This window comes from Bremia lactucae, linkage group LG9, assembly GCF_004359215.1.
Source record: "Bremia lactucae strain SF5 linkage group LG9, whole genome shotgun sequence".
NCBI classification, from domain to species: domain Eukaryota; phylum Oomycota; class Peronosporomycetes; order Peronosporales; family Peronosporaceae; genus Bremia; species Bremia lactucae.
The window spans coordinates 2,468,596-2,482,630 of NC_090618.1; the positions used below are offsets into that span (position 1 = coordinate 2,468,596).

Below are 14,035 nucleotides of genomic sequence, written 5' to 3' on the forward strand. Positions count from 1 at the left end.
GAAGCACAAAACATTGACGTCCGGCCTGCCCCCTACGAAATACGCGTAAAGCTCGTAAGAGCACCAATTCCGACCTATACCAGAAATCTGGTACGGTGCGGGAAAACGTCGATACCCAGTAGGTGCGCGGCGCCCTACTGGGGAAAACGTAGGCTCTGTTGAACCTCTAAGAGGGTAAAGAAAACATGACCTAAGCCCAATTAGCTCGGTGCGCAATGGCACGGGGCGTGGGTACAAGCCTGGCTCGTTAGTTGCCCAAGTGACTGTGAAGGGCCTTTTCAGGCTACGGTCAATTTTAATTGACTTAGGAGCATCTTGCAATTATGCTCAACGTCTCTCCTTTGAATGAAGTCAACAATACGTTGAGGCGCTTAAAGCGCATTAAGGTGATACAATCACTGTTCGCTTAGCGACTGGGACTTGTGTCACTGTTCCTAAAGTTCTATTGAACTTAGGTATAAAGTTTCTGGACTTTGACAGTATAGAACGCTGTCTCGTCCTTGATTTGGATTTGAGATATGATCTCATTCTTGGTATGGCCCGGTTAGAACACCATGAGCCATGGATCGGTTGGAGGTCTAAGACCTTAGGCGCCTTGCAATGATTCTAGCAAAGTTGTGAAGAGTCATGAACCCACCTTTGCTAGGCAGCAAAAGCGATATTGGCGCGGAGTATTGACTGGGTCTGTCAGTGTTTTAGACATTGGAATGTCTGAGTTAATAAACTCCAATGTTGAAAACATTAATTCGGAGCCCGACTCTGAAGAAGGAAGCGGAACGGCACGTACTCCGTCGAGTGACACTCGTTGTAATAACAATTAGCTGAATGCTGAACGCATTGTTGGCCTAAGGCCGCGTCATCAAGGTTCTGATATCCCTGAAATACGCGGAGTGGCACGTCCAAGTCCACCGAATGTGTTCGGCCGAGGTGGCACCATACTGAGTGTCTATTGGCGGTCCGCCAGGGCATTCTGGGTCAAAACCTTCTAATGCACGTGAAGCGACACGTAAACGTTCGCTGGTAAGGAAATTCAGTTACCTTATTTCTTGTCGAATGTCGAATTAGACACCAGCTCTGGTATATAACCATACAGGCTTGAAAATCCGGGGACGTGAATGTCCCGGCCTCTAAGAGGCGTTTTTTTCTCTGCTCTAAGACAGGGAAGACGCGAAGCGTTCATACCCTCACAAAACAAGTGATACGTGTGAGCAATTACACACGCTTCTAAATTTTGTAACAGGTAACATTGAGGGGGAAGTTAGCCTAGCGGCAATTCCTTCGTTACATGCTCTTTTAGAGCTGGACGAAATGTCTATTGATGAGTGCGGCCGAGCCTTACAGGCTGGCGACTTAGCTGAGATGGTGGTCATTCGACCTATGATTGAGATAAACTCATCGACACTTCTGGACGAAGCTGTCCTGGATGACACAAAAGCTGCACTAAGTGCGCGGAGTTGGTCGTCGATTCTCAAAGATCCTACGGATCCATTTTATCCTTGATTAAGGAATTTCAAGATGTGGTATGTACCAATTCACATCTGTTTTACCTCCGGATAGAGGTGTCCGTCATGATGTTGACTTGGATGCAGGAACCAAATACTGTATCACACGAAAGTGGTATTTACTTAGGGAACAGTGTGACGTCATTGACGATTTCTTCGATGCTAATCACGAGGGGGGAATGGCACGAGAGAGCAAATCTCCCCAGTCGACACCGACATTTTGTGTCAAAAAGCGAAATGGTTAACGGAGCATTGTACATGCTTAAAATAAGCTTAATGCTGTCACTATACCAGCACGAACCCCATTCCTAAAAAGGATGTTCTTCAGAACAATATGTTGAAATATACAATTTTCATTGCACTTGACTTAGTCGATGGCTACTGCCAACTGCTCATGCGAGCTGGCGATTTCAAGCTTACAGCGGTTATCACCCTAAGTGGTATGCTATGGGAGTGGTTTGGTATGCCACAAGGGCTTTCCAACGCCCCGGCAACATCTAATCGTCTAGCGACGCAACTGTTCCGCCCTCATCGAGGTTATCCACAGACTTATTTTGATGACATTTTTGTCTATAGTCGTGCGGAGCAAGGTCGGTCGGATATGGAAAATCGTTTAGACCATTTGCTAGCAGTGCTCGAGTGTATGCGCACAATTAAATTGTATGCCAATGCATTTAAATGCATTTTGGGCGCAAAAGAAGTTCGTTTCTTATGTTGCTTTATTGGGATGGGATGCCTTAGAGCGGATCCCGCTAAGGTAAAAGCCATAGTAGATTGGCTGGTTCCTAAAACCAAAAGGATATTCGTAAGTAGTTGGGTTCACCAATTATTACACAATATAGCGAGAAAATAACGCTGATATGGCTTGGCCATTATCTAATCTCCTTAAAAAGGATACAGAATGGTGATGGACTAGCGAAGAACAAATGCTTTCCAACTAGTTAAGGATAGTCTTATCCATGCTTCGATCCTAGCACTGCCAAACCCAAATTGGCCTTTTGCATTATTGAACGGACGCTGCGGATCCTTCGCACGTCGTTGTCCTCGTGATGAGGATTTGAAGTACCGAATCCTCTATGAGGCACACGAACTGTCCTTGGTGGTCATCTCGGTAAAGAAAAGACCTATGGCTCTGTAATCAAGATTTATTGGTGTCCCAAAATTAAAAAATGGGTCAGCACATACGTTCGCACATGCGAAACTTATCAACGGATTAAATCCTCAGTGCATGCTGCTACGCCACTGGCAACTCTTCCCGTACCCAAAGGGTGTTGGGAGTCCATTAGTATGGATTTTAGTTTCGATCTACCGAAATACTCGGCCGGTAACACCGGCATAGTGGTCTTTGTTGACCGATTGAGCAAAATGGCTTACTTAGCAGCTGTTGATGGTGTAGGTACAGCAAGGCTGTTCATCGATCGCGTGTTTCGTCAACACGGTTTGCCAGAGGCAATTGTCTCTGATCGGGACCCCCGTTTCACGGGTAAATTCTATTAATCAATTTTCCGAGTGCTTGGCACCAGATTGCACATGTCCACCGCGGACCATCCGCAGACCGATGGTCAAACTGAACGTGTCAATCGTGTCGTTGAAGACGTTTAACGCAGTGTGATTGCACAGACGCAAAGCGCTGGGGATCAATGCTCCCAGTGGTACAGTTTGGGTAAATAATGCTATACATGCCTTTAAAGGCTAAACTCCGTTCTATGTCAACGGTCTCACCCACCCGCGCGTTCCGTTAACGATTCCACTGCGTGGCTCAGGGCTTGGTGGGGGAGAATTAGCCGATAGACTTGCTAATATTAGCCCTGTTACGGAAATAAGCGAGTTTTTCGAGATGCGATTTAGTGTCTTAAGACATTTAAGGGATACGATGGCTGATAGCCAAGACAAACAAATAGAACAAGCGGTTGCCAAAGGCAGAAGCTGTATTAATTCTTATGTGGTCGTGGACTGAGTTTAATTAAACACTAAAAACATACCTACTAACTGGGTTCCCGCAGTCTTTTAAGTCCAAATTGCGCCCGCGCTTTATTGGACCATTTACGGTCGTGGCCAAGAAGAGTCTAGCTTACTCGCTAAACTTTCCTAGCACGCTGCGTACATACCCAGTGTTATACGTTGGCTTGCTTAAGCCATATCAGGACCCTTCCCACGTGGACTTGAAGGTGCTTGTGCCGAGACAGGCGGTCGTGCCGCAGATTGCTGCGTCCTCACCAGGATGTCCAGCTGGCCCTCTTGACGAGGTTGCTGACGCCCAAGCAGCAAAAGACGGTTGATCTTCTAGCGATTGGCGTTTGATAAAACCTGAGCAAGGACCTCACGAAGAAGTTGCACCTCGTGCTTTAAATCAAACGCCTCCGTCGAGATTTCGGCCCCCTCCCGTGCTGCTTCATGCGCCGGGACACCTTCAGCTTCACGTGGAGAATCTTTTAAAGCGACGTCGTCGTAAAGCCCAAAACCGGTTTCTGGTGAAGTGGCTAGGGTACCCCTCTTCCAAAAACTCTTGGGAGTTTAAGGTACCGCATCGGCTAGATTGTCCTCACGCCGTTGACGTTTTGAGCGCCAAGCTCAGGGTTAGCTCGCTTTAAACGACCCATTCCCAACACTAGGCTTGGAATTAGGTGGATCTATAGCCTCAGTGCGGCTTTGATCCATGGTTGTACGGTCAACCGAAGCACTGAAATATCGGCTACACCTTTCTTTGTTTTGTGACATAAATGCCGAACGTAACTGGCCTTTGGCCTTAAGCTTGGCGAATCGAAACGAAGATTTCGTTCTAAACGAACATCAGCCGCATCCGCGGAATTTCTGATATTCGAAATATTACGAAGGCGGTGAGCCCGGTGGACCCAGTTCTCAAATGAGACTTCGCTTTCACTTCTTGTTTCGTTTGGAAACAAAACAATCGGAGATTACCTCATGAAGGTCGCCAAGCCCCAAGGGCTTGATCACATAAACGCGTCAGATACTGACTTTGCGTCACTACCTTTGACGTAAGGTGTCACTCCTGAAGAGTGTCGCGAGCAGCGATCTCCTCCGGCGTCTTCGCCGAATCTCCGGGCATCCAGATGACCAAGCTGTGACCCGCGATCTCTTTGTGAGGTTCTTCCGCACTGAGTGGAATGAATTTGTATTCACTGTGAGCTTTAGCTTTCGCTATCTCGACAGCTTGATGACGAGTTTTTTCTTTTTATGAGAATTGCCCTCTCTTGATCTTCATCGAGCGGATTCGTAATGTTTGGACTCAGAGTCCCGTGTACTGCTCAATGCAGTGGCACCACGTTCTGGCAACGGATTCGGGGCCCGCCGACATTCATCCGGAGGAGAAGGCGTGAAATAACGATGCTCTATCTCCTTCCCCTCTGACATACAGTGACTTTCAACGTCCACCATTCCCTAATCACCGAGGAAGGTGCTAAGAGTCTGTGACTCACGCTTGATTTTCATGAGACAAAGGAAAGAAAAAACACAACCGAACGGTTAGCTGTTTAAGTTTTAACCTCAAAGAAAAAATGAAGCGAATGTTGTCACTCGGTGTCAACAGTCTGATGGGGGGGATGTAATGGGGCACACATCGGCTCGAGACCACTGTTGTGGTACATTTAATTATGGTTAAAGCACCCTTTTATCCTATTCTATAATAGTTAATTACTTAAATCGCATTTATTATAAATAACAAATGTGGTCGTGCCAGATATAAATCTGGCGGCCGAAATCTATTTTTAAATTAGCTATGGTAAAGTTTTAATTTTTAAATAATTAAATAAAGTGCAGTTTTTCTTTTGATTTCAAAGCGTTAAGTGCCTTCCTAGGGCTTGTGCATTGATCTGTAAGAGAAAAAGCCTTTCTAAGGTATATCCTCTTGAGCACTAGTTGCCTGGTTTTACGAACCCCTGAATCCGTTGAACTAGGATTCATTAAGCTTTAATAGCTTGTACGACTGCCTGAGTTGTTAAACCCATTAGTTGTATTGAACTAAGAGACTCCTTGAGTCTAAAAGACTTTATGAGCGAGGCAGCTCCGCTACACACTGAGTTGTTGATCCTATAAGTTCTATGAGACTTAGTGACTCTTTAAGTCTATCAATCAATTTTCTCTGACTTAAAAAGAGCGAGGTTGCTTCGTTAACACAAAGCTAACCAAACATGAAGCAAATGACGAAGACATTGACGATGCGGATGTAGGTAGGGGCGACAATATGAGCGATTGGAACTTTGATCACGATGATATCGAAGCAGTCAGTAACGAAGGTGACAAAGAAGTGTATTCATTAAAACCAACGTGCTTATTTCTGAACTGGAAAACGCTCCCGCGATTAAACACCGCGCATCAGCACATTCTACGTGGCAGTAAATAATGAGAATGCAGCGCCGAGTCGCATGAGTCATAAGAAGAACGGCAATAACCATTCTTGAATATCTATACCCAACTTGTTGAGCGGTATAGTATTAAATTACAGGGGCATCGGTCATCGAATCTTACGATCGAGTTTGTTGCAGCTTTAATTAATGACTCGACCTATTCGCATATTGTGTCTCCACGGCTGGCGCACAAGCGGGAGCATTTTACGGCACCAAACCTCCGCTCTACGTCGCGCGTTTGATTCCAGGGCAGAGCTACTGTATCTAGACGCGCCCTGGTCTGCCACGGGCCCCGCGCCGGAGCTAGTACGCTCATTTTATGGCAAAAATGGTCCGTTCTTCCAGTGGTGGGACGCTCTTAAACGCGAGGATGGTACTACATATCGCTACGAAGGATATGAGCATTCACTGGATTATTTAACGGCCCAAATTCAAGCTTTAGGAACAGTAGACGCCATTTTGGGCTTCTCTCAAGGGGCTGCCGTTGCCACCTTAGTAACAGCGCACTACCTGACGAGCTATGGACACGTCCCCTGGAAGATTTGCATATTAGTTGGAGGTTTCTATCCTCACATCTCGGAGACACAGGAGCTGCTGGATTCATCCAAAAGCTCAGTTGATGGAGCGATCGACATTCCATCGATCCATGTGATTGGAAAGACCGATCCCCTACTTCCTCTCATGGAAAACTTGTATAAAAGCTACACAAGTACTCAACGCACTAAATTTGAACATGAAGGAGGTCATCAATTTCCGTCTTCTATGAAGTACATGCAAATTTATCATGATATGGCTCACGAAGTGCTGGCTGTGACGGCACAGAAGAGCGAGTAATTAATTTATTTTCTCAACGTCGTCATTTAATAAGTTTGGTCGTTGCGAGCTCTCCTTGCCATAAATATATTACAAAACTGTCTTTTTTTGTATCTCGAGCAATTTTTTGGCGCATTTTTCTTACAAAATGAAGCTCTCCATGTGTCTCAATTGCCAGGTCAGACACCTTGTCAAAGACAGTTTACGAGTCTTGCTAAATTATAATGCGAAAAGTTAAAATTCCCACATCCTATTCTTTTCACACTCATTCGGGGCACTAATTGATTAGAGTGAGACTGCAAAGGTTGCTAGAGAATTGAGGTCAACGCTTTGACAAGATTCCATTAGGCCAAAGATTGCTATAGAAGTTTGAGCCAGTAAGTATACTAGCGAGTCGCACAATATACCGGCAACTACTGTTGCTGTCAAACACTAACTACGGTAAGAGCATTCGTTGTATCGACCTAGAGAAGCTCAGCATTAAAAAACAAAAAGATGAGGAAGACTTCCATTCCTTTGCAATGCAGATAAACCATAGAAAAAATGACCCGTATGGCTGTCTGTCGTCATTCTCGTTTACTCTAAAAATCGTAGGTGCTCGCCATGTTTTGTATCGTTTAAGCCGCCATTTTCTTGATTCACCCAGTTGTGATCTCGAATCTTTTCAGTGGCCCTTTCACCGTACTTTGCGCTCGCCCACTCGGGAAGTTCCGGTAGTTTGGCATCTTCTCCCTCGCCAAGTCGAGTGTACAGATCCCTCACGTACATGTGCTTGATAAGTCCTGGTGGTCTAGCAGCCATAAATGCCTCCAAAGCTTCTGTCACGGTATAACCGAGTCGTTTTACCATATAGGTAACGAGCAAATATCCTGTTCGATTCAGTCCATGGGTACAATGCACAGCAATCGTTCCATTTGGCTCATTTGCAAGGAATTCATCCACCGTTTTCATGAAATTCGCCACGTCGCGAATATCTGGTGGGGCGTTAAATCCCTCAATCTTAAGCTTCACGTACTGCACTCCGGACTCTTTAAACTCCTCGACCCCGTCGTAATATTTAAAAGTATTGGTTAGATCAATGATCATCTTAATATTGAGGTGTTGGGCCTTCTGGAGCTCTAAAAAGTCCGCTGGGGTCCAAATTTCCCCACTATTTTCATAAAGTTGGGGGGTGTATTTGGCATCTAAAGGTACCCGAAGCGGCACAAATCGACTTGTCCCTACAATTGTTCCCATCTTGGCCACATCGACCCAATTGCACGGAACTCGATTCCTCTTGCTTGGCATGTCGCTCCGTCTGTCACGATTTTGACGGTGGTTTCCGATCGAGACGCGTGGCTCTGCGCGACAAGGAGAGTGGCGGTTAGAAGGAGAGCGACTGCTGCGATGGCAATAATGATGGCGACTAGGACTGCGGCTGCGACTGCTGCGATGGAAACAAGGATTGCGACTTTGACTTCGGCTGCTGCGATGGCAATAATGATAGCGACTAGGACTGCGGCTGCGACTGCTGCGATGAGAACAAGGATTGCGACTACGACTTCGGCTGCGACTTCGGCTGCGGCGACGCGGCATTTGACAGTTTTTTAGTATGATCAATAGCAGTTTTCAGAATTGCATAAAAGGCTCTTTTGCTGGATGATAGAAATTGCTGGCATTCTTTTCGAATTCGTTCGTGGGAATTGTGGTTGAAGGAGAAAGTAGGATTATTAAGACGAGTGAAAAAGGGCTTAAGAGTACCGTATCATGGGTAGATCCGAGCGAAGAAAGGTCTGAAGCCGATCGTCCAGCAGCATACTCCGAACCAGTGTAATAAATGCTAGCCTCTGGCGTAAAAGCGGTGAGTTGTATTCGTTATCAAATTCTCGTGGTAAGAATGCCGTCTACAATAAAGTAATGCAAGTACCACAAACGAACAGAACATCTGTTGCTGCGCCCTTTACCTCAGACCGACTGTAAAACTTGTCCGCCAATTCCGCAATATTATGAAATCCGAAGAAAGTGTCTCAGCATCAATCCGCGCATGTTCCGACAAAACACAAAAGCCAGGGATAAAAGATTCACAATGAAAGGACCTGTTGCGTCAATGTCTTCTTCTGTCTCCTTCCTATATCGATACAAATATACAAAGAAGCTCGTAACTTGAAAGTCTACAGTTGGTTTTTCGGATTTTTTCGCCGCAATTTCCAAAGTCTTTTTTTATAATGGGATATCGTTGATGGCATCTGGCGCCAAAGACTAGTATGCGACATGATAGGACACAGGTAACGCCTTATTTTTTGCTCTGATTGGTTGAATTTCACGATGCGCCCTCTCTTGATTCGCCAACCCTTCCTTCCCATTCTCGAGGGCGAGAAACACAATCAAAAGCCACCACCAAGTCCGGGGAGAGAAACCGTTGAGCATGGCCCACGTGGGATACAAGGTTACTCCCCACGACCTCTCTCACGTTAATCCAGAGCTCTTAAGAAGCATGATGGACTGTGTCGATACGACGCTCTTCTCGTCCGCTCAGCTCGCGAATTGGTCGCAAATGAAGGCACGTCTGACCGTAGCGGCCGAGCACAAGACGCCCGTGTCGTTCACAACGGGAGACTTGGCCATGGTCAAAGCTGAACTTGCCCGGAATGAAGAATTTCGTCCACCACTGCACCGTGAAGCCAGTATTCAAGACGTGTTGGCGTGTCTCTTGGACCAACAACCCCCGTCGGCACGACTGATGAGCTCCCAGAACGCGGGCGGAAGTTTTCTGGTCCATTCCGAGAGTATGAAACAAGACATGGATTCCAAACCATCGTTACAAAAGCTCTTGAGCTCGAATAATTTTTCCATGACGGAAAAGAAGGAGAGTTTACGTCATTTGCTCAGTTTTATCGACAATTCGTTTGCGAGCAACACTCCCGAACCATTGACACAAGTGTATAAAGACTGTGAAGCAGGAACGTTGCAACGCCTTTCAAGCTTGCAACTTATGCGGAATTTCATGACGCCGGTGCCCCCCTCGAGCACAGGGACATCGACGCATGGCGGCATGGGCATGCGCACGACAAGCTTTGAAATCATTCAAGCCATGCTCAATGCCACGTCGAATCAAGCGATTCAGAAACCCATGACGAGTCAAGATAGTTTTCGATTTCAACATTTAGCCCGAACGCTCGAATCTATTGAAACGGACGTGTCGGCCATTGACAATGAAGACTATGGTGGCGACGATGTCGTTCAAGTGGATAATTTGGATCATTTGCTCGATTACCATGGTGCGCATGGCTCTTCAAGTACACACTCGGTCCCCTCTAGTACAGCCACGACCCATGGACCGTCAATTGGGTTTAAAGAGTCACAGACATTGGCGCACCCGACACGGAGTGTGTTTCACGACGTGCCATCGAGTCATTCAATGGCTGGGTACCCAATGTACACGTCTTCGTCAATGGAGACAGATGAGGGATACAATCCTACGGTATCAACACCTGGCAATTTGCCCACGATGGCGAATCTCAATCATCCCCCACCGTTGTCATACCAACACCATCAACAACAAGTTGTGCAACACCAATTGATGCGACAGGAGCACAAGCGACAGCAGCAATATAGTCAATTGTATCAAAATGCCGTCATGCAACAGCAACCGCCAAATGGACTCATGCTCTCGACTCCTGGGTACGCGAGTGCCACGCAGCCCATGCCCCACTTTCCGTCGATGCTCATGCAACCCGGTGCCGCCATGTTGTCTCAAAAACAATCCCATCTTCGTAGTGGCCATTTCCAGCAACCCATGCGACTTGGCACGCAAAATGGCAAATCGATCAAAACGGATTCGAATGGTATTCAACTGTGTTCGGCGTTAGGGTGCAATCACGCGGCACGGGTCAAGGGAATGTGTAAGCTTCATGGCGGTGGTCGACGGTGCAAGATTGACGGATGCATGAAGAGCGCGCAGACTGGCCACTTGTGCATTGCGCACGGGGGTGGCAAACCTTGTAATGTAGAAGGCTGTCCTAAGACGGCCCAGTCGCGAGGATTGTGCAAACAGCATGGAGGCGGTGTGCGATGCAAGTTTCAAGGATGCACGAAAAGCTGCCAATCTGGTGGATTCTGTCGGGGTCACGGGGGTGGAAAGCGATGTGAATATCCAAATTGCACCAAGTGGGCTCAAAAGAATGGTCATTGTGCCAAACACGCACAGGAAATTGCGACTCAGCAGCTACAGCAGCAACAGGCGATACAAGCTCAGATGCACCAGCAATTGGTACGCCCTTAAGAGCGTGTTTTATTATATAAATGAAGCCATTGGAAGACGACCATAGCACAGAAATTACAGCGCGAAGAATAGTAGTAAAGCTAAGACCGGCACGAATGCGTTAAATCTCAACACTTTGGGGCAAGGAACATGGATATTGCTCATCTGTGGAAGTATTAGAAGAAAAGCTTCATTGATTTAATATACAATAGTGTAAACGGCAAATTTGGCCACCTCATTGATATTTTTGTCCAAGTAGCTACGTGTTTTTTTAAACGAGAAAAAGATGCAGACAAAAAAACTTTGGATTTACTTGGCAATAGTTTGCAAAAAATGTACCTTTGTTCAAAAACTATATTTATTGCAAGGCTTTGGGTCTTATTTTGTCCAAAAAAGCGATGGTCAAAACTGTTGCGAGCTACCTTGCTCCTTAAGACAAAGAAAGACTTCTAGACTCAAGGAGTCACTTATAGGTGCCCCTCGGATAAGTTATAGCCACTGTCTAGGGTGATTTTTTTTTCTGAGGTTATAAGTTCCTGAGGATAAAATATCTACTGAACCTCACTGTAACGGGGTGTATCGTTACATGAAATTAACACTAAAAGCTGTTAATAAATATTATCTAAGTCCCAGACGCGCTTGACCAATGCGCAAAGACTTCAAGTCTGCAGGCACAAATGAGGCTGCCACATATTATCCATAATACACGCGATTTAAATTATCACTATATTAAATAGAACAATATAGTAATTACCCATAAATTAAGTGTACCGAAAGAACGGTTCACCATCCCAAGTGTACCCCATTTTATCTCCCCACCGAAGCCACACGGGCCTGATCACGCAAACGCGTCAATACTGACGTCGCGTCATTACCTTGGGCGTAAGGTAAGTGTCGCGAGCAGCGAGATCCTTCGGCGTCCTCGCCTTGAGTCCGATGGACCGCTACCCGTAGACTCTTGGAGGCGCTCTTCCACACTAACTGGAGTGAATCGATATTCACTGTGAGTTTCTGCTTTCGCAAGGTCTGCAGCTTATTCCTTTCTGGGGATTGCTTGCTCTTGCTCTTCATCAAGCGGGTCCGTAATTATGTTGGACTCAGGGTCCAGTGTTGTATGCAATGCAGCTTAAACATCCGCGACACCAAGTTCTAGGAACGGATTTGGGGCTCGACGAGAATAGTCCACGTTGAAGCCGCACTCCTTTTCCTCATCCTCCGATGTAGTGTGACTTTCGTATTTCACCATCTTCGCATCGTCGAGGAAAATGCTAAGAGTCGATGACTCACGCTTAGTTGTCATCAGACAAAGGAATGCAAGATACAACCGAATGGTAAGCTGTTGAAATACCAACTTCAAAGAGGGAACAAAGATGATTTTGTCACTCGGTGTTAATAGTCTGATGGAGCTCGATAAGAGAAATTCCAATCGTCCTGTTTCCATACGAATCAAAAGCGAAAAGGACGCTTCGATTGTGTTGAGTCCATCGGGTCCACCGTCTTCGCAACAACTGGTCTATAAGAGAGTCTGTAGATGTGGCTAATGTTCGTTGGAGCAAAAACTTCGCTTTGATTTCGCAAATCTTAAGGCTGAGAGCCTATTACGTCCAGCGAATCTGCCTCAAAACGAGGATAGGCCTAGCCAGCACTCCAGTGCTTCGGTTGTCGCGCGATTATGAATCGAAGCCGCACCAAGGTTATAGATCTATTAATTTCTTCTTCTATTTGTGAAAATGTCGTTTAATACAAGGTGCGTACAGGCAATCTTGCCGAAGAAATACCTCAATCTCCCAATAATTATTCGAAGAGGGGTACCCAAGCCATTTCACGAGATACTGGTAATGTTCCTTGCGACAACGTCGCTCTAGGACCTTATCCACGTACAGCTGAAGGTTTCCTCGCTCATCGCGGGCTTGCGCCAAAATCTCGGTGGAAGCTTTGATGCTTTAAAGCACGAGGTGCAACTTCTTCGCGGGAGCTTTACTCGGATTGAGGCTCTTTTGACGTGGTCCAAAATCGTCGTCAACGTTTGAACGTCAAAAACCTCGTTTATAAGGCCAGCTACAAATCCTGGTGAGGATACAGCAATTTGCGGCACGGCCGCCTGTCTCGTCACGTTATGTCCATGTGGAAAGATTCCGATTAGGCTTAAGCAACCTGTTGCACAAGACTAGGTGCGTACGCAGCTTGCTAGAGAGGTTTAGCGTGTAAGCGAGGTTCTATTTTGTCACGATTGTAAATAGTCCGTGAAGCGCGAGCGCTATTTTGTCTTGAAGACCGCGGAAACCAAATTAGTAGGTAGGTCTTTAGGGTATAACAAAACTCGGTCTCTGACCCCATCAGAATTGATACAGCTTCTACCTTTGGCATCTGCTTGATCTTTTTTTGTCTTGGCTATCAGTCATCGTGTCACGTACACCCATAAGACACTAAATCGCGTCGCGGAGAAACTTGCTTACTTGTTACCAGAAGGTAACAGGACTGTTATCAGCAAGCCTTCAGGCTAATTTCCCCCCACCAAGCCCTGAGCCACGCAGTGATATCGCTAAAAGGTCGCGTGGGTGGGTAAGATCTTCAACATAGAATGAAATGTAGCTGTAAAGGTACGGACAGCGTATTTTAACGCAAACTCCACTACTTGAAGCATTGTGCTCCAGCACAATGATACATACTGCGCCGAGCGCCTACATTGACGCGGTTGACACGTTCAGTTTGACCATCGGTTTGCAGATGGTCCGCGGTAGACATGTCTAATCTGATGTCAAGCACTCTGAAAATCGATTTCCATAGCTTTTTATCCGTGAAACAGGGGTCTCGATCGATGATAATTGCTACTGGCAAACCGTGTTGTCGAATTACGCGATCAATGAACAGCGTTGCTGTAGCTTCACCAGCATTAGGCTTATTATAAACATGCACTATGCGCCATTTACTATTTTGCTTTTTAACACAAAATATTGAGTCGAATGGGGGAGATTTGCTCTCTCGTACCATTCTCGCCTCGAGCTTAGCACGAAAGAAAATGTCAATGACGTCACACTGTTCCCTTGGTCAAGGCAACTGTCGTGTGACACAGTATTTGGTTCCAAGAACCAAGTCAATTTCATGACGGACCCCTC

At 46.2% G+C, this 14,035-nt stretch overlaps 4 protein-coding genes across 4 annotated transcripts; 3 read left to right on the forward strand and 1 right to left on the reverse strand.

Annotated features, from left to right (window-relative positions):
* Nucleotides 1–6,013: 6,013 nt before the first annotated feature.
* Nucleotides 6,014–6,700, forward strand: CCR75_006772 (uncharacterized protein; the record flags this gene model as incomplete). The annotated part of the gene is made up of 1 exon (XM_067964840.1): nucleotides 6,014–6,700. The coding sequence occupies one exon, from the start codon at nucleotides 6,014–6,016 to the stop codon at nucleotides 6,698–6,700; it is 687 nt and encodes a 228-aa protein (XP_067819509.1).
* Nucleotides 6,701–7,255: 555 nt separating this feature from the next.
* CCR75_006771 (uncharacterized protein) lies at nucleotides 7,256–7,966 on the reverse strand (the record flags this gene model as incomplete). The annotated part of the gene is made up of 1 exon (XM_067964839.1): nucleotides 7,256–7,966. The coding sequence occupies one exon, from the start codon at nucleotides 7,964–7,966 to the stop codon at nucleotides 7,256–7,258; it is 711 nt and encodes a 236-aa protein (XP_067819510.1).
* A 108-nt stretch (nucleotides 7,967–8,074) lies between these two features.
* CCR75_006770 (uncharacterized protein) lies at nucleotides 8,075–8,492 on the forward strand (the record flags this gene model as incomplete). Its single annotated transcript, XM_067964838.1, has 2 exons — nucleotides 8,075–8,260; nucleotides 8,325–8,492. 2 exons carry the CDS (start codon nucleotides 8,075–8,077, stop codon nucleotides 8,490–8,492), a joined length of 354 nt encoding a protein of 117 aa, XP_067819511.1.
* A 591-nt stretch (nucleotides 8,493–9,083) lies between these two features.
* CCR75_006769 (uncharacterized protein) lies at nucleotides 9,084–11,205 on the forward strand (the record flags this gene model as incomplete). Its single annotated transcript, XM_067964837.1, has 1 exon — nucleotides 9,084–11,205. The coding sequence occupies one exon, from the start codon at nucleotides 9,084–9,086 to the stop codon at nucleotides 10,938–10,940; it is 1,857 nt and encodes a 618-aa protein (XP_067819572.1). The 3' UTR covers nucleotides 10,941–11,205.
* Nucleotides 11,206–14,035: the final 2,830 nt, after the last annotated feature.